Source organism: Bufo gargarizans, chromosome 4 (genome assembly GCF_014858855.1).
Source record: "Bufo gargarizans isolate SCDJY-AF-19 chromosome 4, ASM1485885v1, whole genome shotgun sequence".
NCBI classification, from domain to species: Eukaryota; Metazoa; Chordata; class Amphibia; order Anura; family Bufonidae; genus Bufo; species Bufo gargarizans.
Genome location: NC_058083.1, coordinates 454,720,617 through 454,747,065, shown reverse-complemented (window position 1 = coordinate 454,747,065; position 26,449 = coordinate 454,720,617). Strand labels below are relative to the sequence as shown.

At 49.6% G+C, this 26,449-nt stretch overlaps 1 protein-coding gene across 4 annotated transcripts in view; it reads left to right on the top strand.

Moving 5' to 3' along the window:
- FANCD2 (FA complementation group D2) overlaps positions 1–26,449 on the top strand; it is an 85,283-nt gene that overhangs the window by 28,225 nt on the left and 30,609 nt on the right. For all 4 annotated transcript variants that reach the window (XM_044290285.1, XM_044290287.1, XM_044290284.1 and 1 more), the window contains 4 exons: positions 9,390–9,509; positions 9,674–9,747; positions 9,972–10,109; positions 11,584–11,684. In XM_044290285.1, the coding sequence (XP_044146220.1) occupies positions 9,390–9,509; positions 9,674–9,747; positions 9,972–10,109; positions 11,584–11,684 (433 nt within the window). The remainder of the gene's footprint in view (positions 1–9,389; positions 9,510–9,673; positions 9,748–9,971; positions 10,110–11,583; positions 11,685–26,449) is intronic.

Here is a 26,449-nt window from a genome sequence, read left to right as displayed (position 1 = left end):
CATCATGAGGGAATTGTAATCTACACGGCGCCCCCAGTACTGACCAGTAACGGCCTGTTATACACTACACGGCGTCCCCAGTACTGACCAGTAACGGCCTGTTACATACTACATGGTGTTCCCAGTACTGACCAGTAACGGCCTGTTATACACTACACGGCGTCCCCAGTACTGACCAGTAACGGCCTGTTAATCTACATGGCGTCCCCAGTAATGGCCTGTTATCCACTACACGGCGTCCCCAGTACTGACCAGTAACGGCCTGTTATACACTACATGGCGTTCCCAGTACTGACCAGTGACGGCCTGTTATACACTACATGGCGTTCCCAGTACTGACCAGTAACGGCCTGTTATAATATACATGGCGTCCCCAGTAATGGCCTGTTATACACTACTAGGCGTCCCCAGTGCTGACCAGTAACGGCCTGTTATCCACTACACGGCGTCCCCAGTACTGACCAGTAACGGCCTGTTATACACTACATGGCGTTCCCAGTACTGACCAGTAACGGCCTGTTATACACTACATGGCGCCCCCAGTACTGACCAGTAACGGCCTGTTATCCACTACACGGCGCCCCCAGTACTGACCAGTAAAGGCCTGTTATAATCTACATGGCGTCCCCAGTACTGACCAGTAACGGCCTGTTATACACTACACGGCGTCCCCAGTACTGACCAGTAACGGCCTGTTATACACTACATGGCGTTCCCAGTACTGACCAGTAACGCCCTGTTATACACTACATGGCGCCCCCAGTACTGACCAGTAACGGCCTGTTATCCACTACACGGCGCCCCCAGTACTGACCAGTAACGGCCTGTTATACACTACATGGCGTTCCCAGTACTGACCAGTAACGGCCTGTTATACACTACATGGCGCCCCCAGTACTGACCAGTAACGGCCTGTTATCCACTACACGGCGCCCCCAGTACTGACCAGTAACGGCCTGTTATACACTACATGGCGTTCCCAGTACTGACCAGTAACGGCCTGTTATACACTACATGGCGTTCCCAGTACTGACCAGTAACGGCCTGTTATACACTACATGGCGTTCCCAGTACTGACCAGTAACGGCCTGTTATACACTACATGGCGCCCCCAGTACTGACCAGTAACGGCCTGTTATACACTACATGGCCTCCCCAGTACTGACCAGTAACGGCCTGTTATCCACTACACGGCGCCCCCAGTACTGACCAGTAACGGCCTGTTATACACTACATGGCGTTCCCAGTACTGACCAGTAACGGCCTGTTATACACTACTAGGCGTCCCCAGTACTGACCAGTAACGGCCTGTTATCCACTACACGGCGTCCCCAGTACTGACCAGTAACGGCCTGTTATACACTACATGGCCTCCCCAGTACTGACCAGTAACGGCCTGTTATCCACTACACGGCGCCCCCAGTACTGACCAGTAACGGCCTGTTATACACTACATGGCGTTCCCAGTACTGACCAGTAACGGCCTGTTATACACTACATGGCGTCCCCAGTACTGACCAGTAACGGCCTGTTAGACACTACTTGGTGTCCCCAGTGCTGACCAGTAACTGCCTGTTGTACACTACTTGGTGTCCCCAGTGCTGACCAGTAACTGCCTGTTATACACTACTTGGTGTCCCCAGTGCTGACCAGTAACTGCCTGTTATACACTACTTGGTGTCCCCAGTGCTGACCAGTAACTGCCTGTTGTACACTACTTGGTGTCCCCAGTGCTGACCAGTAACAGCCTGTTATACACTACTTGGTGTCCCCAGTGCTGACCAGTAACTGCCTGTTATACACTACTTGGTGTCCCCAGTGCTGACCAGTAACTGCCTGTTATACACTACTTGGTGTCCCCAGTGCTGACCAGTAACTGCCTGTTATACACTACTTGGTGTCCCCAGTGCTGACCAGTAACTGCCTGTTATACACTACTTGGCGTCCCCAGTGCTGACCAGTAACTGCCTGTTGTACACTACTTGGTGTCCCCAGTGCTGACCAGTAACGGCCTGTTATAACGTCCCCAGGACTAAGCAGTATTATATAGGGCAGCGGCTGAGGGGGCAGATTTCCGGGGGCGCTGCCCACCTCCTCGCCGGCTCCCGATTCACTATTGCGGAGATATATTGCTTTGGCGATAACACCTCGTCCTGGCCACTGACCGACATCACCCTCTTCTACCAGGATCCACTCTAATCTCCAGGCCGCTACTCGATCAGACTCCTGCTCTCTGCCACAGCCGTCTTTAACCCCTTCCCGACCAGCACTGTACATGTACAACCGATGCTGGAGGCCATTTGTTTGTCTGCCAGCATCTCCACTCTGTACAGAAAAAAGGGCTCCGTGTTTTTAATAAAGGCCAATGAAAAAAAAAATTTTTTTAGATCAAAATGAGTAAAATGCAATAAGGAAAAAAAATTGCCCCAAAGGTGTACATGGCCTTTAAACATGGCGTCCGGATGTGCGTGCAGCAGACTCCTTAGCTGCTGGGTGCCTGCTGTGTTTGGTCCATGAGCGGTGGTAATGGCGATTGCGAACTTTTAACTTTTCAGATGCCGTGGTCAAATGTGACCAACCCACAAGCATGCGCTTCGTATGTGCTCCGGCTCCTCTGGCGGAGATTGGCCGAATGCATTGTGCAGCAGCGATTAAACTGAAGCTGCCGCACATTAGTTCCCATGGGGGCCCTGCCTGTGTAATTGCCATAGGGCCCATTACTGATGCACTGCAGTCTGGGAGAAGTGGTCCGTATTAAATGGTTGGATCAGAAAGTGCAAACAGAAAAATATCGTTATCGTCCCAGAAAGGCAGGGAGCAAGAAACTAACAGCCCTCCAGGGCTGAAAGGGTTAATGCTGCCTTTAACCACCTCCGGACCGCCTAACGCACATGTGCGTTCCGGAGGTGGCAGGCTGGCGCACAGTCACGCATATACGCGTCATCTCGCGATACGCGAGATTTCCTGTGAACGCGCGCACACAGGCGTGCACGCTCACAGGAACGGAAGGTAAGCGAGTGGATCTCCAGCCTGCCAGCGGCGATCGTTCGCTGGCAGGCTGGAGATCCGAATTTTTTAACCCCTAACAGGTATATTAGACGCTGTTTTCATAACAGCGTCTAATATACCTCCTACCTGATCCTCTGGTGGTCCCTTTTGTTAGGATCGACCACCAGAGGACTCAGGTAGGTCAGTACAGTCGCACCAAACACCACACTACACTACACCCCCCCCCCCGTCACTTATTAACCCCTTATAAACCCCTGATCACCCATGATCACCCCATATAAACTCCCTGATCACCCCCCTGTCATTGATCACCGCCCTGTCATTGATCACCCCCCTGTCAGGCTCCGTTCAGACGTCCGTATGATTTTTACGGATCCACGGATACATGGATCGGATCCGCAAAACGCATACGGACGTCTAAATGGAGCCTTACAGGGGGGTGATCAATGACAGGCGGGTGATCACCCATATACACTCCCTGATCACCCCCCTGTCATTGATCACCCCCCTGTCATTGATCACCCCCCTGTAAGGCTCCATTCAGACGTCCGCATGATTTTTATGGATACATGGATCGGATCCGCAAAACACATGCGGACGTCTGAATGGAGCCTTACAGGGGGGTGATCACCCATATACACTCCCTGATCACCCCCCTGTCATTGATCACCCCCCTGTAAGGCTCCATTCAGACGTCCGCATGTTTTTTGTGGATCCGATCCATGTATCCATGTATCCGTAAAAAATCATACGGACGTCTGAATGGAGCCTTACAGGGGGGGGTGATCAGTGACAGGGGGGTGATCAGGGAGTGTATATGGGTGATCACCCGCCTGTCATTGATCACCCCCTGTAAGGCTCCATTCAGACGTCCGCATGTGTTTTGCGGATCCGATCCATGTATCCATGGATCCGTAAAAAATCATGCGGATGTCTGAATGGAGCCTTACAGGGGGGGTGATCAGTGACAGGGGGGTGATCACCCTGATCACCCCCTGTCATTGATAACCCCCCTGTAAGGCTCCATTCAGACGTCCGCATGTGTTCTGCGGATCCGATCCATGGATCCGTAAAAATTATACGGACGTCTGAATGGAGCCTTACCAGGGGGGTGATCAATGACAGGGGGGTGATCCGGGAGTCTATATGGGTGATTACCCCCCTGTCATTGATCACCCCCCTGTCATTGATCACCCCCCCTGTCATTAACCCCCCCCCCTGTAAGGCTCCATTCAGACATTTTTTTTGGCACAAGTTAGCAGAATTTTTTTTTTTGTTTTTGTTTTTTCTTACTAAGTCTCATATTCTACTAACTTGTGTCAAAAAATAAAATCTCCCATGAACTTGCCATACCCCTCACGGAATCCAAATGGGTAAACATTTTTAGACATTTATATTCCAGACTTCTTCTCACGCTTTAGGGCCCCTAAAAAGCCAGGGCAGTATAAATACCCCACATGTGACCCCATTTCGGAAAGAAGACACCCCAAGGTATTCGCTGAGGGGCATATTGAGTCCATGAAAGATTGAAATTTTTGTCCTAAGTTAGCGGAAAGTGAGACTTTGTGAGAAAAAAACCAAAAAAATCAATTTCCGCTAACTTATGCAAAAAATAAAAAATTTCTAGGAACTCGCCAGGCCCCTCATTGAATACCTTGGGGTGTCTTCTTTCCAAAGTGGGGTCACATGTGGGGTATTTATACTGCCCTGGCTTTTTAGGGGCCCGAAAGTGTGAGAAGAAGTCTGGGATCCAAATGTCTAAAAATGCCCTCCTAAAAGGAATTTGGGCTCCTTTGCGCATCTAGGCTGCAAAAAAGTGTCACACATCTGGTATCGCCGTACTCAGGAGAAGTTGGGGAATGTGTTTTGGGGTGTCATTTTACATATACCCATGCTGGGTGAGATAAATATCTTGGTCAAATGCCAACTTTGTATAAAAAATGGGAAAAGTTGTCTTTTGCCAAGATATTTCTCTCACCCAGCATGGGTATATGTAAAATGACACCCCAAAACACATTCCCCAACTTCTCCTGAGTACGGCGATACCAGATGTGTGACACTTTGTTGCTGCCAAGGTGGGCAAAGGGGCACATATTCCAAAGTGCACCTTTCGGATTTCACAGGCCATTTTTTTTACAGATTTTGATTGCAAAGTTCTTCTCACACATTTGGGCCCCTAAATTGCCAGGGCAGTGTAACTACGCCACAAGTGACCCCATTTTGGAAAGAAGACACCCCAAGGTATTCCGTGAGGGGCATGGCGAGTTCCTAGAATTTTTTATTTTTTGTCGCAAGTTAGTGAAATATGAGACTTTGTAAGGAAAAAAGAGAAAAAAAAAAAAATCATCATTTTCCACTAACTTGTGACAAAAAATAAAAAATTCTAGGAACTCGCCGTGCCCCTCACGGAATACCTTGGGGTGTCTTCTTTCCAAAATGGGGTCACTTGTGGCGTAGTTATACTGCCCTGGCAATTTAGGGGCCCAAATGTGTAAGAAGTACCTTGCAATAAAAATGTGTAAAAAATGGCCTGCAAAATCTGAAAGGTGCACTTTGGAATATGTGCCCCTTTGCCCACCTTGGCAGCAATAAAGTGTCACACATCTGGTATCGCCGTACTCAGGAGAAGTTGGGGAATGTGTTTTGGGGTGCCATTTTACATATAACCATGCTGGGTGAGAGAAATATCTTGGCAAAAGACAACTTTTCCCATTTTTTTTATACAAAGTTGGCATTTGACCAAGATATTTTTCTCACCCAGCATGGGTATATGTAAAATGACACCCCAAAACACATTCCCCAACTTCTCCTGAGTACGGCGATACCAGATGTGTCACACTTTTTTTATGCCAAGGTGGGCAAAGGGGCACACATTCCAAAGTGCACCTTTCGGATTTCACCGGTCATTTTTTACAGATTTTGATTGCAAACTACTTCTCACTCATTTGGGCCCCTAAATTGCCAGGGCAGTATAACTACACCACAAGTGACCCCATTTTGGAAAGAAGACACCCCAAGGTATTCCGTGAGGGGCATGGCGAGTTCCTAGAATTTTTTATTTTTTGTCGCAAGTTAGTGGAATATGAGACTTTGTAAGAAAAATTAAAAAAATAAAAATCATCATCATTTTCCGCTAACTTGTGACAAAAAATAAAAAGTTCTATGAACTCACTATGCCCATCAGCGAATACCTTAGGGTGTCTACTTTCCGAAATGGGGTCATTTGTGGGGTGTTTCTACTGTCTGGGCATTGTAGAACCTCAGGAATCATGACAGGTGCTCAGAAAGTCAGAGCTGCTTCAAAAAGCGGAAATTCACATTTTTGTACCATAGTTTGTAAACGCTATAACTTTTACCCAAACCATTTTTTTTTTGCCCAAACATTTTTTTTTAATCAAAGACATGTAGAACAATAAATTTGGCGAAAAATTTATATATGGATGTCGTTTTTTTTTGCAAAATTTTACAGCTGAAAGTGAAAAATGTCATTTTTTTGCAAAAAAATCGTTACATTTTGATTAATAACAAAAAAAGTAAAAACGTCAGCAGCAATGAAATACCACCAAATGAAAGCTCCATTAGTGAGAAGAAAAGGAGGTAAAATTCATTTGGGTGGTAAGTTGCATGACCGAGCGATAAACGGTAAAAGTAGTGTAGTGCCGAAGTGTAAAAAGTGGCCTGGTCATTAAAGGGGTTTCACCTAGCGGGGCTGAAGTGGTTAAAGGGGTTGTCCGAGTTATTTTTTTTGTTCTATGTCCTTAACTGGGCAAATATAACAACTTTCCAATGAACTCCCTTTATCTGCAGTACCTGGTTTATCGGATGTCACTGAGGGTCACATGACCTGTGATGTCAGCTTCTCTCCCTGCTCTGATAATGTTCGTTTACAAGCCTGTAAAGGAGACCTCACTGCTGGCCACGCCCCCTTCACTGCTGTCTGCTCTCTGCTAGGATTCTTAACCCCTTCAGCTGCACAGACTGGGTAGCTGCAGGCAGTGAGGAGACAATGCTGGGCACAGGAGCTGACAGACTAGAGAGAGCATTTCACAAGAAGGTAGGGGGAAGATCCTGTGTGTATTAGCAGTGTCATTGTACAGCTGGGACTTGTAGTCCTACACATACAACATGCTGCAGAGTCTCCCAGCAGGCAGACAGGTCACTCAGGGCAGCTCCTGTATCCACTCCCTTAGCAGTGTCATTATACAGCTGGGACTTGTAGTCCTACACAGACAACACGCTGCAGAGTCTCCCAGTAGGCGGACATGTCACTCAGGGCAGCTCCTGTATCCACTCCCTTAGCAGTGTCATTATACAGCTGGGACTTGTAGTCCTACACAGACAACATGCTGCAGAGTCTCCCAGCAGGCAGACATGTCACTCAGGGCAGCTCTTGTATCCACTCCCTTAGCAGTGTCATTATACAGCTGGGACTTGTAGTCCTACACATACAACACGCTGCAGAGTCTCCCAGCAGGCAGACAGGTCACTCAGGGCAGCTCTTGTATCCACTCCCTTAGCAGTGTCATTATACAGCTGGGACTTGTAGTCCTACACACACAACATGCTGCAGAGTCTCCCAGCAGGCAGACAGGTCACTCAGGGCAGCTCTTGTATCTACTCCCTTAGCAGTGTCATTATACAGCTGGGACTTGTAGTCCTACACACACAACATGCTGCAGAGTCTCCCAGCAGGCGGACATGTCACTCAGGGCAGCTCTTGTATCCACTCCCTTAGCAGTGTCATTATACAGCTGGGACTTGTAGTCCTACACATACAACATGCTGCAGAGTCTCCCAGCAGGCGGACATGTCACTCAGGGCAGCTCTTGTATCCACTCCCTTAGCAGTGTCATTATACAGCTGGGACTTGTAGTCCTACTCATACAACATGCTGCAGAGTCTCCCAGCAGGCAGACATGTCACTCAGGGCAGCTCTTGTATCCACTCCCTTAGCAGTGTCATTATACAGCTGGGACTTGTAGTCCTACTCATACAACACGCTGCAGAGTCTCCCAGCAGGCAGACATGTCACTCAGGGCAGCTCTTGTATCCACTCCCTTAGCAGTGTCATTATACAGCTGGGACTTGTAGTCCTACACATACAACATGCTGCAGAGTCTCCCAGCAGGCAGACAGGTCACTCAGGGCAGCTCCTGTATCCACTCCCTTAGCAGTGTCATTATACAGCTGGGACTTGTAGTCCTACACATACAACATGCTGCAGAGTCTCCCAGCAGGCAGACAGGTCACTCAGGGCAGCTCCTGTATCCACTCCCTTAGCAGTGTCATTATACAGCTGGGACTTGTAGTCCTACACATACAACATGCTGCAGAGTCTCCCAGCAGGCGGACATGTCACTCAGGGCAGCTCCTGTATCCACTCCCTTAGCAGTGTCATTATACAGCTGGGACTTGTAGTCCTACACATACAACATGCTGCAGAGTCTCCCAGCAGGCAGACAGGTCACTCAGGGCAGCTCCTGTATCCACTCCCTTAGCAGTGTCATTATACAGCTGGGACTTGTAGTCCTACACATACAACATGCTGCAGAGTCTCCCAGCAGGCAGACAGGTCACTCAGGGCAGCTCTTGTATCCACTCCCTTAGCGGTGTCATTATACAGCTGGGACTTGTAGTCCTACACATACAACATGCTGCAGAGTCTCCCAGCAGGCAGACAGGTCACTCAGGGCAGCTCTTGTATCCACTCCCTTAGCAGTGTCATTATACAGCTGGGACTTGTAGTCCTACACATACAACATGCTGCAGAGTCTCCCAGCAGGCAGACAGGTCACTCAGGGCAGCTCTTGTATCCACTCCCTTAGCAGTGTCATTATACAGCTGGGACTTGTAGTCCTACACATACAACACGCTGCAGAGTCTCCCAGCAGGCTGACAGGTCACTCAGGGCAGCTCTTGTATCCACTCCCTTAGCAGTGTCATTATACAGCTGGGACTTGTAGTCCTACACATACAACATGCTGCAGAGTCTCCCAGCAGCAGACATGTCACTCAGGGCAGCTCCTGTATCCACTCTCTTACCAGGGAAATGAGGAATTAGATATATTTTGCATAAAACTTGCTCAGCTCAGTTATCTATTGCTGCCCATCAGATTTCCAGTGCTATATATATATCATAACTCAGACGACCCCTTTAAGCACGGCGCCATCAGACGACATACCGCACAACATGGCGTCCGACGTGTGCCCCCATCACACAGACGCCTGTTGGATAAGTAATTGACAGTCGGCCTCCCACGGACACCGCCAGCCCACCCCTCACTCATGTGGTCATGTTAATGGCGCGGGGATTGCGGTTGCGCTGTGTGGGTCATTGGCAGCGGTGCGCTCAGTCTGTGTTCTTCTCTGGATGCCTGCAGGTCACCTCTCTTCTGGAACTGGCCGGTACGTGCTGCGAGCAGTCGCCGCCTGCTGCGGCCTTCTACTACGATGAGCTGGCTGATCTGGTGCAGACGGGAAGCCTGGACGCTCAGGTCATGGTAGGTTGGGGACGCTGGGATCCCATGTGGAAGACAGAGCTGCCTCGTATCCTGTCTGTAAATCCTCCATTTTTGTAAATGTCATCAGTACAGGCTTCTGATGTTAGTGAAGGACCCCTTGCTTGCAGTCAGTGAATTGATCTGTTTCCTTCTGTCTGGTGCAGGAACATATGAGGAAGACAGTGGTGGAAGATTTTCAGGATGATTATGTTGTGGACCTGGACCAGGCAGCAGAAGGGTATGTACGTGGAGCCGTGTCTGCCAGCCCCGCGTGCTTGTCTGTGACGCCACAGATGCCTACAAGTCACGTCCCTTGACACCCTGCTTCTCCACTGTAGCGCCCATTATACGATCCCATGCCTCTGCCAGTAGATGGCGCCACCACTGGCAGCGGATTTCATGCAGCTCACATCAGGCGAGCATTGCTCGGTTCACTGCTTCAGTCCCATCTTCTCTCCACAGGACCCACCTATTCCCAGTGAAAGCCATGTACAACCTGGAGGATGATGAGAGTCAAAGTGTCGTTGTCATCAATCTTCTCCCGCTTCTGTCACAAGATATCGCTGATAAAGTTTCTGCTCCAACAGTGCGTGAAGGACGGTGAGTGCACGGTGTCCCTGAGCCTTCACTGGTCCTGTGCCTCGCCCTGATGCGATGCAGATGGTTTCCCAGCACTACCCGCTGTTCTGGAGCCTTCCCTTTGTGAAGGACGGTGAGTGCACAGTGTCCCTGAGCCTTAATCGGTCCTGTGCCTCGCCCTGATGCAATGCAGATGGTTTCCCGGCACTACCCGCTGTTCTGGAGCCTTCCCTTTGTGAAGGACGGTGAGTGCACAGTGTCCCTGAGCCTTAATCGGTCCTGTGCCTCGCCCTGATGCAATGCAGACGGTTTCCTGGCACTACCCGCTGTTCTGGAGCCTTCCCTTTGTGAAGAGTGAAGGACGGTGAGTGCATGGTGTCCCTGAGCCTTAATCGGTCCTGTGCCTCGCCCTGATGCAATGCAGACGGTTTCCTGGCACTACCCGCTGTTCTGGAGCCTTCCCTTTGTGAAGAGTGAAGGACGGTGAGTGCACGGTGTCCCTGAGCTTTTATAGGTCCTGTGCCTCGCCCTGATGCGATGCAGATGGTTTCCCTGCACTACCCGCTGTTCTGGAGCCTTCCCTTTGTGGAGGACGGTGAGTGCAATGTGTCCCTGAGCCTTCACTGGTCCTGTGCCTCGCCCTGATGCGATGCAGATGGTTTCCCGGCACTACCCGCTGTTCTGGAGCCTTCCCTTTGTGAAGAGTGAAGGACGGTGAGTGCACGGTGTCCCTGAGCTTTTATAGGTCCTGTGCCTCGCCCTGATGCGATGCAGAGGGTTTCCCTGCACTACCCGCTGTTCTGGAGCCTTCCCTTTGTGAAGAGTGAAGGACGGTGAGTGCACGGTGTCCCTGAGCCTTCACTGGTCCTGTGCCTCGCCCTGATGCGATGCAGACGGTTTCCCTGCACTACCCGCTGTTCTGGAGCCTTCCCTTTGTGGAGGATGGTGAGTGCACGGTGTCCCTGAGCCTTCACTGGTCCTGTGCCTCGCCCTGATGCGATGCAGATGGTTTCCCAGCACTACCCGCTGTTCTGGAGCCTTCCCTTTGTGAAGGACAGTGAGTGCACGGTGTCCCTGAGCCTTCACTGGTCCTGTGCCTCGCCCTGATGCGATGCAGATGGTTTCCCGGCACTACCCGCTGTTCTGGAGCCTTCCCTTTGTGAAGAGTGAAGGACGGTGAGTGCACGGTGTCCCTGAGCTTTTATAGGTCCTGTGCCTCGCCCTGATGCGATGCAGAGGGTTTCCCGGCACTACCCGCTGTTCTGGAGCCTTCCCTTTGTGTCTTGTCCCAGGCAGACATAACCCCAGAATGCAGAAGATGTCGGGTCCGGGAGGAGCTGAGCTGTAGGTGTGCACCGTGCAGCGCCGGAGATCCTGTGGCGGCACATTGCAGTGCTCCGGCTTCTGGCGCCATATTCGCCTGTGCCTCATGGTTCTGTGTATGTGCTGTGACTTTGTACTCTCCATATTAACACCTCTCCTCTTCCTCCTACAGCCTCGTCTCTCCTCTTTGCTTGTGCCCATTTTTCCGATTGCTGCGTCTCTGCATAGAAGACGAGTTTGCTGGGAACCTGGATGAGATTGACGCTTTATTAGGTACAGTCCTGGTCAGCCGTCCGCACGGACAGCTGTACGCTGGTTTGTTTTCTGCACAGATATAGTGTCGTGGTCTAGGTATGGATTCTGGGGGCTCAGTGGTGGGCCCCCCAGAAACCCAGGAAGACCATCAGATTGTGACCCACTGAAAGGCGCCACTCCTCCGCCAAGATATTCGCACCCGCTGCAATGTGTGGTGAATAGGAGTAATCCACGCTTATGCGTCTGAGGAGTAGTACAAATACAGTCTATACATAGAACTGGCCCGGAAATGACGTTTTACCTCCAGTGATGTGCGCTCCACAGTGGAACGCACCGCCATGTTTTGTAAAAGTAAAAAATACTTAAAATAGAATAAAATAACACATGCAGATTTCTATGATTACAGATCTACAGTGGATATGAAAAGTCTACACACCCCCAGTATAACAGCAGTGGATATAAAGTCTACACACCCCTGTATAACGCTACACCTTCCCCAGTATAACAGCAGTGTATCCCGGGTGTATATACAGTGGATATAAAGTCTACACACCCCAGTATAACAGCAGTGTATCCCAGGTGTATATACAGTGGATATAAAGTCTACACGCCCCTGTATAACGCTACACCTTCCCCAGTATAACAGCAGTGTATCCCGGGTGTATATACAGTGGATATAAAGTCTACACGCCCCTGTATAACGCTACACCTTCCCCAGTATAACAGCAGTGTATCCCGGGTGTATATACAGTGGATATAAAGTCTACACGCCCCTGTATAACGCTACACCTTCCCCAGTATAACAGCAGTGTATCCCGGGTGTATATACAGTGGATATAAAGTCTACACGCCCCTGTTAAAATTTCCGGTTTCTGTGATGTAAAAAAAAATGAGACAAAGATAAATCATTGCAGAACTTTTTCCACCTTAATGTGACCTATAAACTGTACAACTCAATGGAAAAACAAACTGAAATCTTTTAGGTGGAGGGAAGAAAAAATACAAAAATAAAATATGGCTGCATAAGTGTGCACACCCTTAAACTAATACTTTGTTGAAGCCCCTTTTGATGTTATTCCAGCACTCAGTCTTTTGGGGTCTGAGTCTATCAGCATGGCACATTATGACTTGGCAAGATTTGCCCACTCTTTGCAAAAACACTACAAATCTGTCAGATTGCGAGGGCATCTCCTGGGCACAGCCCTCTTCAGATCACCCCACAGACTGCAAGGGCATCTCCTGGGCACAGCCCTCTTCAGATCACCCCACAGATTGTGAGGGCATCTCCTGGGCACAGCCCTCTTCAGATCACCCCACAGACTGCGAGGGCATCTCCTGGGCACAGCCCTCTTCAGATCACCCCACAGACTGCGAGGGCATCTCCTGGGCACAGCCCTCTTCAGATCACCCCACAGACTGCGAGGGCATCTCCTGGGCACTATCCTCTTCAGATCACCCCACAGATTGTCAATCGGATTCAGGTCTGGGCTCTGGCTGGGCCATTCCAAAACTTGAATCTTCTTCTGGTGAAGCCATTCCTTGGTTGGTTTGGATGTCTGCTTTGGGTCGTTGTCCTGCTGATAGATGAAGTTCCTCTTCATGTTCAGCTTTCTAGCAGAAGCCGGAAGGTTTTGGGCCAATATTGACTGGTATTTGGAACTGTTCAGAATTCCCTCCAGCTTAACTAAGGCCCCAGTTCCAGCTGAAGAAGAGCAGCCCCTTGGCATGATGCTTCCACCACCATGCTTCACTGTGGGGATGGGGTTCTTCTGGTGATGTGTAGGGTTGTTTTTGGGCCAAACATATCTTTTGGAATTATGGCCAAAAAGACTTCAGATGTGTTCATGCAAAATGTAGCCTGGCTTGATGGTTTTTCTTGGGAAGAAGAGGCTTGCGTCTTGCCGCTCTACCCCATAGCCCAGACATATGAAGAATACGGGAGATTGTTGTCACATGGACCACACGGCCAGGACTTGCCAGAGATTCCTGCAGCTCCTGTAATGTTGCTGTCGGCCTCTTGGTCGCCTCCCAGACCAGTTTTCTTCTCGTCTTTTCATCAGTTTTGGAGGGACGGCCAGTTCTTGGTGATTTCACTGTTGGGCCATATTTCCTCCACTTGATGATGATGATGGTCCTCACTGTGTTCCATGGTAGATCTAATGCCTTGGGAATTCTCTTGTCCCCTTCTCCTGACTGATACCTTCTAACAATGAGATCCCTCTGATGCTTTGGAAGCTCTCTGTGGACCATGGCTTTTGCTGTGTGTAGTGGTAGTTTTGGATAGGGATCGACCGATTATCGGTTTTACCGATATTATTGGGCGATATTAAGGATTTTGAATGTTATCGGCATCTATTTTGCCGATTATACCGATAACGTATCAGGAACAAGGATCTCGCTGCTGTCGGTGCTCTCCATGTTCCCTTAGCAGCACAGGGGAGAAGGAAGCAGCTTCTCCTCCCCCTGTGCCGCTGCCACCAATGAGAGGACAAGAGGAGGGGAGGGGCTTTGGCCACTGCGCCACCAATGATGTTAACTTACTCATTCATTCAAATTGAACAGGAGGCGGGAGCTGCAGAATCACACAGCCGGCTCCCGACCTCTACGAGCTGCGATCTGCGGTAGTTAACCCCTCAGGTGCCGCGGATCGCAGCTTCCGCTCATAGAGGTCGGGAGTCGGCTATGTGATTCTACAGCTCCTGCCTCCTGTATATGAATAAATAAGAGATTTATCTTCATTGGTGGCGCAGTGCACCCCCACCCCAGTATTAAACACATTGGTGGCACAGTTTATATTCCAGACTTCTTCTCATGCTTTAGGGCCCCTAAAATGCCAGGGCAGTATAAATACCCCACATGTCACCCCATTTCGGAAAGAAGACACCCCAAGGTATTCCGTGAGGGGCATATTGAGTCCATGAAAGATAGAACTTTTTGTCCCAAGTTAGCGGAAAGGGAGACTTTGAGCAAAAACAAAAAAAATAAAATCTATTTCCGCTAACTTGTGCCCAAAAAAAAAATCTACTATGAACTCTCCATGCCCCTCATTGAATACCTTGGGGTGTCTTCTTTCCAAAATGAGGTCACATGTGGGTTATTTATACTGCCCTGGCATTTTAGGGGCCCTAAAGCGTGAGAAGAAGTCTGGAATCAAAATGTCTAAAAATGCCCTCCTAAAAGGAATTTGGGCACCTTTTGCGCATCTAGGCTGCAAAAAAGTGTCACACGTGGTATCGCCGTACTCAGGAGAAGTTGGGGAATGTGTTTTGGGGTGTCTTTTTACATATACCCATGCTGGGTAAGATAAATGCCAACTTTGTATAAAAAAAAAATGGGAATAGTTGTCTTTTGCTGAGATATTTCTCTCACCCAGCATGGGTATATGTAAAAAGACATATAAATTGTATAATGTAGAGAGAATCTGGGTCGCACATCCTCATTCCTATACTTCTAATATGACAACTGTATGAAATTTGCAGCATTTCTATTGATAAAACATGGCTATACAGCACTAGTATCAATCATTTGCTGTGCACTATTAGGAGGCATTAGTATACAGTTTGATCAAAGAGCATAGGCCCACTTACCGCGACAAGGTTGCCTCTTGTTAAGTGGGGACCTACTCTAACCATAGCGCGGCGCCGTGCGGCGACCACCGCGCCTCCACACCGCTTCAGCAGGCAACGGGATCCGGCAGCCACACCGCGGCCCTACCGTGAGGCAGAGCCACCTAGGCCTCGGATCCCATCACTCCACCAGCACGGCACAGAAGCAGCCACCGTCCAGCGCCACATGTGAACTGGTGCAAAGGGATCACCTGTTCACAGCTTCTCAGGAACTCCAACTGAGATGTGGTAGGAATTATTTGACCCTTTGCAGACTACTGCTAATTAAAAGCACGGCGCTGGACGGTGGCCGTCGCTGCTTCTGTGCCGTGCTGGTGGAGTCATGGGATCCGAGGCCTAGGTGGCTCTGCCTCACGGTAGGGCCGCAGTCTGGAGGCGCGGTGGTCGCCGCACGGCGCCGTGCCATGGTTAGAGTAGGTCCCCACTTAACAAGAGGCAACCTTGTCGCGGTAAGTGGGCCTCTGCTCTTTGATCAAACTGTATACTAATGCCTCTTCATAGTGCACAGCAAAGATTGATACCAGCGCTGTATAGCCATGTTTTATCAAACGAAATGCTGCAAATTTCATACAGTTGTCATATTAGAAGTATAGGAATGAGGATGTGCGACCCAGATTCTCTCTACATTATACATATGTAAAATGACACCCCAAAACACATTGCCCTACTTCTCCTGAGTACGGCGATACCAGATGTGTGACACTTTTTTGCAGCCTAGATGCGCAAAGCGGCCCAAATTCCTTTTAGGAGGGCATTTTTAGACATTTGGATCCCAGACTTCTTCTCACGCTTTCGGGCCCCTAAAATGCCAGGGCAGTATAAATACCCCACATGTGACCCCACTTTGGAAAGAAGACACCCCAAGGTATTTTGTGATGGGCATAGTGAGTTCATGGAAGTTTTTATTTCTCGCTTGTATCATTGGGGGACACAGACCGTGGGTATAGCTGCTTGCTGCCACTAGGAGGCGACACTAGGCTAAGAAGTGATAACTCCTCCCCTGCAGGCTATACCCCCTCCAGCCTGGAGAGAGCATATCAGTTTTTAGCTTAGTGTCGTAGGAGGCAGACCTCCCTGCTTTTGCAGGGCGGCTTACTTTTATTATTTTATCTTTTTCCTTTTTTTAGGTTTGGGGAAACAGTCGCCTAGCCACTCTGTCTACCCCGGGAGCAAGGCCGGTGTCGGAATCCCTCACCGCTCGCCCTCCCCAAGAAACGAAAGTGGACCAGGGCAGCCCAGCTCCCCTGCTTCCCGCCAGCCAAGGGGTCACCTGAATCCGGCGAGACCCTCCGCCATTCCAGTCTCCTGCCACTTCGGGTGCCAGCGCTGAAGAGGTGACCCTGCTGGTACTCTGAGAAAGGGTGAAGAGAAGAGGATGAAGATGGAGTGAGTAGTCCGCATTGGGTAAGTACCTCGGCCCCTCCCCCTTCCCCCCTTCTCCTTGGTCACCTCATCATAAGATGGAGGACCTTTTTCCTGAAGTGGGCCATTCCCTGGTGAGGGCCCCACATTACCTCAGGCCCCAATGTAGGTTTGGGCTTCTGTCCATACTGGGGGCCTGGGTTCTCCCCATATTCCGCCAGCCAGTTGTTCGGCCTGCGGGGTGAGCTCCCGCGGCCGGTGTTCAGCCAGAGCGCTTGAAGAGCGCCGCTCCGGTCACTCCACTTCCCAACCGGCTATTCCTTCGGCCGGCGCCAAAATTTAGGCCCCGGCTCCTCTTCGGGCCTACCGGGACTCAGCCCGTGCAGTTTTTTAGCGGCACGGGATGGGTTCCCGCAGCGAGTGGACACACCCCCTCCAGATCAGTGGGCAGATATCGGCGGTTGCTCTTCAGGTCCCGCTGTGGTAACCGGCCGGCAGTACCGCCCGGTCGGCTGTGCGCCAAACTTTATGTCCCGGCTTTGCAACTTTCATTCCAGTTATTGAGGGGGCGGGTTCGTCCTTTAGGCGCGGATTCTCCCAGACTAGCTGTCCCTCCTCCCCCAGGTGCCCGCTGAGCTCCGCCTCCGGTCCTCTGAGCTGGGTTAACCCTTTATGGCAAGTCGTTTTTTTGTAGCCGGCACTGGATTATCCGGTGTCCTCTTTCTGCAGGCCAAATACCTTTAAATTAGGAATTTAACCCTAACCCCTTCCTGCCGGCATGTCCACCCTGGTGGTGGGGTATGGGACTGGGCCCATGTCCTATCCGGACAGGGGAGGATTGCTCACAGTTTCCCAATCCACCTTCCGGGGCTGTTTGGTTGAGAATACACACATGAAGAATTCCCAGACCACCCTTCTGGGTCGTCTGGGGTATATGCCACCACCTGTGAAATCCAAGGGAGCACATCTGAGGGATTCCCAATCCGCCATACGGGCCGTTTGGTTGATAATGCTCCACCTGCACAAATCCAGGGGACCACATCTGAAGGATTCCCAATCCGCCCTACGGGGCCGTTTGGTTGATAATGCTCCACCTGCACAAATCCAGGGGACCACATCTGAAGGATTCCCAATCCGCCCTACGGGGCCGTTTGGTTGATAATGCTCCACCTGCACAAATCCAGGGGACCACATCTGAAGGATTCCCAATCCGCCTGCTGAGGCCGTTTGGTTGATTATACTCCACCTGCACAAAGCCAGGTGAGCACAGCTGATGGATTCCCAATCCACGCTCTTGGGTCATTTGGTTGTTAATCCACATGCGCAATCCAACGGAGGACTTCTGGCAGTTCCCAATCCACCCTCCTGGGTCGTGGGTTGATTGAGTGCCGCCCACACAATCCTGTGAGCGGTCATGTAGGGATGCCGATTCCACCTCCTGGGTGGTTTGATGGTTATATCACCGCCGACACAGCCTGCAACTGCCATGGCTAGATGCTGAGAGGTAGAGCTGCGCACGAGCAGGACACTTTCCTCCTCGGTCTCCTCCGCACCTCCACCCTTCCTCATTAGGGTGATATTCAGAACCCTTCCTTCTGACAGGGGTTGGTTCTGAGGGAACAGAGGACAGTTCTGCGGACTCTGATATGAATCCTTTAGACTGCATCCATACTACCGGCAGTACTGATTGTATGCATTGCCCCCTTCCTTTTGGCGCCATTTGCATTACTACTGGATACAGTACTTACCCTTTGTATTCCCTCCTTCCACAGGTGGACTGACTGCACTTGCACTGGTCAGTGCCAGCCATTCGCGTCCCCCCTTTCCGTTGTTGACGGATTTGCTGTTCCACTGGGTACAGTACTGGCGTTATGCCTCTCTCATAGGAGGCGTTATGGCTTTATCGCGGGTGGCAGTGTTTACTGTAAGTATTACCACCTTACATAGGTGGAGGAATTTCTCTACCCACCGGGTACGGGACTATTCATATGCATTATCCTCTTCCATAGGGGTGTAATTCTCTACCATTGGGGTCAATTCCTGCTGGGTGCATTACCTCCTGCCATAGGTTAGGTACTTGCGCTAACTCAGGATACAGTACTTCCTATATATTTTTCTCCCCTTCATAGGTGGAGTAGTTGCACTTCCATTGAGTGCAGTGCTTACAGTACGTGTTACCTCCTCCATGGAGGAGGTTATTACACTACTGTTGGTTACGGTTCTGATTATCTCCCTACCTCCCTTCCTTGACGGAGGATTGCGCTACCACTGAATACTATTCAACAGTCGTGGCATTACCCCCTTCTACATCTAACAGGAAATCACTGAGCATCTATGCATGCTTTCATTCAACTAAGCCACGACACTAGATACCTTGGCTTCCTTCACAGGTGGGCCGCGGCAACAGTCGTTACCATTGGTGCCTGGTACTCTTCATCTAGTGGTATATGGATACTGGGGCTGCTCCCATATTGTATCCTCCCGTCTCTTCTGGTACTGGTTGTTGGCGCAGATATGTCGTCCTTTGTTCTCTTAGGGGGGTCGCTCAGCAACACTTCAGGTGCCCTAGAGATTCCCATCCCCATGGGCCTCCACAGTTCAGGTCGGTCAGAAATTGGTCCTCTACAACGTGTGGTGTGCACGCCATTATCTCCCTACTTTTCCAATTTTTTTTATACAAAGTTGGCATTTGACCAAGATATTTATCTCACCCAGCATGGGTATATGTAAAATGACCCCCCAAAACACATTGCCCAACTTCTCCTGAGTACGGCGATACCACATGTGTGACACTTTTTTGCAGCCAAGGTGGGCAAAGGGGCCCATATTCCAAAGTGCACCTTTCGGATTTCACAGGCTATTTTTTACACATTTTGATTGCAAAGTACTTCTCACACATTTGGGCCCCTAAAATGCCAGGGCAGTATAACTACCCCACAAGTGACCCCATTTTGGAAAGAAGACACCCCAAGGTATTCCGTGAGGGGCACGGCGAGTTCCTAGATTTTTTATTTTTTTTGGCACAAGTTAGCGGAAATTGATTTTTTTTTTGTATTTTCTTACAAAGTCTCCCTTTCCGCTAACTTAGGACAAAAATTTAAATCTTTCATGGACTCAATATGCCCCTCACGGAATACCTTGGGGTGTCTTCTTTCCGAAATGGGGTCACATGTGGGGTATTTATACTGCCCTGGCATTTTAGGGGCCCTAAAGCGTGAAAAGAAGTCTGGAATATAAATGTCTAAAAAATTTTACGCATTTGGATTCCGTGAGGGGTATGGCGAGTGCATGTGAGATTTTATTTTTTGACACAAGTTAGTGGAATATGAGACTTAGTAAGAAAAAACAAAAACAAACAAAAAATTTCCGCTAACTTGTGCCCAAAAAAATGTCTGAATGGAGCCTTACCAGGGGGGGTGATCAGGGAGTCTATATGGGGTGATCACCCCCCTGTCATTGATCACCCCCCTGTAAGGCTCCATTCAGACATCCGTATGATTTTTTACGGATACATGGATCGGATCTGCAAAACACATGCGGACGTCTGAATGGAGCCTTACAGGGGGGTGATCAATGACAGAGGGGTGATCACCCATATAGACTCCCTGATCACCTCCGTCATTGATCACCCCCCTGTAAGGCTCCATTCAGACGTCCGTATGATTTTTTACGGATCCACTGATACATGGATCGGATCCGCAAAACACATGCGGACGTCTGAATGGAGCCTTACAGGGGGGTGATCAATGACAGAGGGGTGATCACCCATATAGACTCCCTGATCACCTCCGTCATTGATCACCCCCCTGTAAGGCTCCATTCAGACATCCGCATGTGTTTTGCGGATCCGATCCATGTATCAGTGGATCCGTAAAAATCATACGGACGTCTGAATGGAGCCTTACAGGGGGGTGATCAATGACGGAGGTGATCAGGGAGTCTATATGGGTGATCACCCCTCTGTCATTGATCACCCCCCTGTAAGGCTCCATTCAGACGTCCGCATGTGTTTTGCGGATCCGATCCATGTATCAGCGGATCCGTAAAAATCATACGGACGTCTGAATGGAGCCTTACAGGGGGGTGATCAATGACAGGGTGGTGATCAATGACAGGGAAGTGATCAGGAAGTCTATATGCGTGATCACCCCCCTGTCATTGATCACCCCCCTGTAAGGCTCCATTCAGACATCCGCATGTGTTTTGCGGATCCGATCCATGTATCAGTGGATGCGTAAAAATCATACGGATGTCTGAATGGAGCCTTACAGGGGGGTGATCAATGACGGAGGTGATCAGGGAGTCTATATGGGTGATCAGTGGTTCATAAGGGGTTAATAAGTGACAGGGGGGGGGGGTAGTGTAGTGTGGTGTTTGGTGCGACTTTACTGAGCTACCTGTGTCCTCTGGTGGTCGATCCAAACAAAAGGGACACCAGAGGACCAGGTAGCAGGTATATTAGACGCGGTTATCTAAACAGCGTCTAATATACCTGTTGGGGGTTAAAAAAAAAATCACATCTCCAGCCTGCCAGCGAACGATCACCGCTGGCATGCTGGAGATCCACTCGCTTACCTTCCGTTCCTGTGTGCGCGCGTTCACAGGAAATCTCGCGTCTCGCTAGATGACGCGTATATATGCGTCGCTGTGCGCAGCGCTGCCACCTCCGGACCGCACATCTGCGTTAGGCGGTCCGGAGGTGGTTAAGGGGGTTTAAGCTAGGGGGGCTGAGGGGGTTAATTCTGAACACAGCTACATCCCCAGTTATAAGGGGGTGTGCACACTTATGCAACCACATTATTTTAGTTTTTTCTTTTCTTCCTTCCACCTAAAAGATTGCAGTTTGTTTTTCCATTGAGTTGTACAGTTTATAGGTCACATTAAAGGGGGAAAAAGTTCTGAAATGATTTCTCTTTTTTTTTTTTACATCACAGAAACCTGACATTATAACAGGGGCGTGTAGACTTTTTATATCCACTGTTAATGGGGGACTTTTATTGTGTGTAGCTTCCAGTCGCACATGTATATGTGCGCTAGAGGCTCCGAGGACCAGAAGTGACGCTGGTTAGGACGTCACATCCGGTACTGTGCGCTCCAGGGTGGGACACATGTAGGGTTAGGGTGGAACGCGCGTGAAAAGATGTGCGGAGCACGCCAGCTGATCCATGCAGAGAATGTTAATAATATATATTTAACATAAGATGAGAAACAAACATTGTGTTAATAGAAGTCGATGGTAGGTGGAATATCAAAAAGATGTATAATTCCTTATATAAGGATACAAATTGATAGATTTTTCCCCTCACCCATGACGGCACCCTGTGCGACTCAGGACCTCCCATCAGGACAGGAAACCTGAGAAGATAAAAAGGACACACCTCCACCTAACACCAGTTCAGTTTTCCTGTCCTCCGGATGGGAGATCCTGAGAAGCAGCGCAGCTCGCTGCAGGAAGACATACCTCAAAAGAAGCACCAGCGCTGAGGAAGGTCTGTGGCTAGAGCCGTGGGAAGACCTATCCCTGGGGAGCGGTAGTTCTGTGGCCGTGCCGGAAGCCGCTCCCACAAGTCTGCCTGCGCCTGCACTCTCTCCGGTCCTGCGGGGAGCCGCTGTGGCAGTGTTCAGGCGGCTCCCCATGCTCTACCCGATTCCAAGATCGCATCCGTGCGCATGCGCGGGGCCGTCTTTCACAGATGACGTGGCGGGGGGCTTCTCCCGGCGCGCAGGACCCGGAAGTAGAGTGCCGGGGCGCGTCTTTTAAACTATAAATGCGGCGGCAGGTTCAGGCAGCCAGCGGGGGCACAATTTTGGATCTGCTGATATAGTGATCCTGCTCCACAAGCATGTCGGAGCCTACAGAGGGACGCGCTGAACCCCAGGAACCCTTGAGGCCTGCTAGTCCGGTACTGGTCCTGAGGACGGGTAAAAGGAAAAACTTTCATTATGGGTGAGATCGTTCCTTTTATTTACTAATGTAGTGTTTTATATGATTGATTTTTAGATCCCTAAGCCACCTAAAAAGTCATCTTCCAAGACAGAACACAGAGAGTGTGCGGAATGTAAAACGTCCCTATCTGCATCTTATCAGAAGGCGTTATGCTCAGCGTGTATAGATAAACTGGTAGCGGAGCAATCCCAGACCCTTACTAGATCCATGAAGTCTATAATCAAGGCATTTAGTAAAAGCCGTGCCAGGTCCCCAGATAAACCAGGGAAAGACACAGAGTACGACAGTATAGAGATGGACTCATCCGACGATGACGGAGAATCCGGGCAGCTATTTTCTAGTAATTCGGACTCCTCGGACGAAGATTATTCAGGGAGATCCTTCTTTTCCCCTGAAGATACACAGCCGTTACTAAAAGCGGTCAGAGCAACCATGCAGTTGGAAGACATCAAGCAGACCAGATCGGTTGCGGACCAGGCCTTCCAGGCGTTAGGCCCTAAAAAGCATCATGAAAACATGCAGGCAATTATTTCAAGAGAGTGGAAAAATCCTGACAGGAAATTCTTCTTACCCTCCTCTGTGAAAAGGAAATATCCTTATGAGGAAAAGGTCTCCTCAAGCTGGGATAAGGCCCCTACGGTAGATGCTCCAGTCGCTAAGATGGCAAAGAGATTGCCCTCCCCTTTGATGATCTGGGTTGTCTTTCGGACCCGTTAGATAAAAAAGCAGACATATTTCTAAAACGGGCGTGGGAAACTTCTGCTACTTGTCTTGGACCTGCAGTTGCAGCCACTTGGGTATCCCGGTCCCTGAGACTATGGATTGAACAGCTAGAGGCACATCTTAAAGAGAAAATGCCTAGAGAAGAAATCTTAGCTTCTCTTCCCACCTTCGCAAAAAAGCGGCGGATTTTTTAACTGATGCATCTACGGATGTTATGCTCTTTGCCGCCAAATCCTCAGCCATGACAAATGCGGCAAGAAGAGCCATTTGGCTTAGATCCTGGAAGGGTGACCAGGGGTCTAAGGCCAGACTCTGTGCCCTTCCGTGTGAGGGCGATAGGTTGTTAGGGTCCTCTCTAGACGACATCTTGGAGAAGGCATCCGACAAGAAAAGAGGATTTCCTGTCCCTCAGAAGAACCCCTTTTTTCGTAAACCCCAGCAGGGTTTTAGAAGACAGAGGGGCAAGCCATACGATAGGAAAGAGAGGGATAGGTTTCAAAGAAAAACTAGCGGCTTCCTTTTTAAATCCCAGGATAACAAACCAAAGGACAAGCAATGACGCCAATCTCCAGGTTGGGGGAAGACTCTGCTTTTCTCCCGGCTTGGTCGAACGTCACCCAAAACAAGTGGGTTTTGGGAGGGATAGCAGAGGGATTCAGGTTGGAGTTCCGCTCCTATCCCCAAGTTTTTTTTCACCTGCACTCCAACTCCGAAAGATCCTCTAAAGTCCACAGTTTTAGAGGCAGAGGTTCAGTTATTATTGGACAAAGGAGTTGTTTGCCAAGTTCCGAAGAAGGAGGAGGGCAAGGGGTTTTACTCTCCACTCTTCTTTAATAAAGAAACTCAATGGGTCCTTTCGGATGATTCTGAACCTGAAGCGTCTAAACAAGTTCCTGAGATACAAGAAGTTCCGGATGGAAACTATAAAGACAACTATAGACCTGTTATACAAAGATTGCTGGATGGCAAGTATAGACCTAGAGGATGCCTATTATCACATCCCAATTCACTCTTCCTCCCAAAAGTATTTAAGAACGGCTGTTCAAGTAAGGGGCCAACTTCTGCACCTACAATACAGGGCCCTCCCGTTTGGGGTCTCTCAAGCCCCGAGAATTTTCACCAAGGTTGTGGCGGAGATGGTGGCATTCCTTCGATTGTCTGGGGTAGTATTAGTACCCTATCTGGACGATTTTTTGTTCGTAGCCCAGACAAGGGAGCAGTTACAGACAGAACTTGTCCTGGTGTGCTCTCTGTTGAAGGATCTGGGGTGGAAGATGAATCAGGAGAAGTCTTGTCTAACCCCTTCTCAAATTTGCACCTTTTTAGGAATGCAGCTAGATTCCACGGCTCAGAAGACATTCCTCCCTCAGAAGAAAGTGTCCTCAACAATAGAACATGTTTGGTTCCTTTTCCGGTCCTTCCGATGTTCGATCAGAGAGGCGATGGCAGTACTGGGGCACCTGACGGCTACAATTCCCGCCGTACCGTTTGCTCAGATCCACACAAGACCGTTACAGTCGGATATCTTAAAGAATTGGAATGGTCTCCCACAAACACTAAAGGAAAAATGTAATCTCTCCTCCAGAGCAAGGTATTCTCTCCTGTGGTGGACGTCCGAGAAGAACCTTTCGTCAGGAATGCCTTGGTAGAGCCCATACTGATAACGACAGACGACAGTCCGTGGGGTTGGGGAGCTCACTCAGATGGAAAATACTGGCAGGGAAGATGGGATTTAAGAACCCGGGACTGCACGTCAAATTACAAGGAGCTCAAAGCAGTAGAAAGAGTCCTAAAGGTGGCAGTTCCAGATGTCTCAAACAAAAAGTTGGTCTTTTACTCGGACAATTCAACGACAGTGGCCTGTATAAATCATCAGGGCGGAACAAAGGTACCATCCCTAATCTTCCTCTTCTTGGAGATTTTCAAAATGGCAGAAGACAGAAACCTGGTCCTGTCCGCAATTCATCTGAAGGGGAAAGAGAACACTGTGGCCGACTTTCTAAGCCGAGTAGAACTCAGTCAGGAAAAGTGGAGTCTGAACGAGGAGATTTTTTTCCCAGATTGTGTCAAAGTTTGGGACCCCAACTATAGACCTCTTTGCCACTCGGAAAAACAGGAAGACAGAGAGATTCTTCTCCCTAAACTACACAGAGAATCCTACAACGGTAGACAGTCTGGCTCAGGACTGGAGCCAGGAACTCGGCTATGCCTTCCCGCCTATTTCCCTAATTCCACAGGTGCTGAAGAAAGTACGGAGGGAAGGAGCCACCATAATCCTGGTAGCCCCAAAATGGCCCAAGAGAGTCTGGTACTCCACCCTCTTAAGTCTAGCCAGAAGCCCCCCCTGGGTGATCCCTCCAAGGGAGGATCTCCTTTCCCAGGGGCCCGTATGGCATCCCAATCCGGGGATTCTTCAATTGGCAGTATGGAGATTGACAGGGATATCTGGTTGAGGAGAGGGCTTTTTAGCAAAGTTGTTTCCACCCTTCTAGGCAGTAGAAAAGCTACAACAGCCAGGAAGTATAATAGGGTTTGGAATGTCTTTTCTTCCTTTCTAGGTTCTAGCCCTGATCCATTTTAGTCCTCCAGAAATCCCTAAGATTTTAGACTTTTTACAAGCAGGTTTAGACAAGGGACTCAAGGCCTCCACCTTAAAAGTACAGGTGTCGGCTTTGAGCTACTTTTTTGACTTCCAATTAGCAATCCACCCGTGGGTCAAACGTTTCCTTTCTGCCGCTGCCAGAATCCGTCCTTCTGTAAGACCTCTTTCCCCTCCTTGGGACCTGAACAAGGTCTTGACGGCCCTAACCGATAGACCCTTTGAGCCCTTATTGGAGATCCCTATTGACATCTTGTCCATTAAAATGGCTTTCCTCCTGGCTATTACCTCTGCTAGGAGGATCTCGGAGATCCAGGCCTTCTCTGCATATCCACCTTATATTATCATCCAGGATAACCAAATAGTTATCAGGCCCCTGCCTTCTTTCCTTCCCAAGGTTGTCTCTGATTTTCACAGGAGCCAGGACATTGTGTTACCTTCCTTTTTTCCTAACCCCTCCAATAGCACGGAAGAAAGGTTTCATTGCCTGGATGTTAAGAGATGCTTGTTGGTCTACCTAGATGTT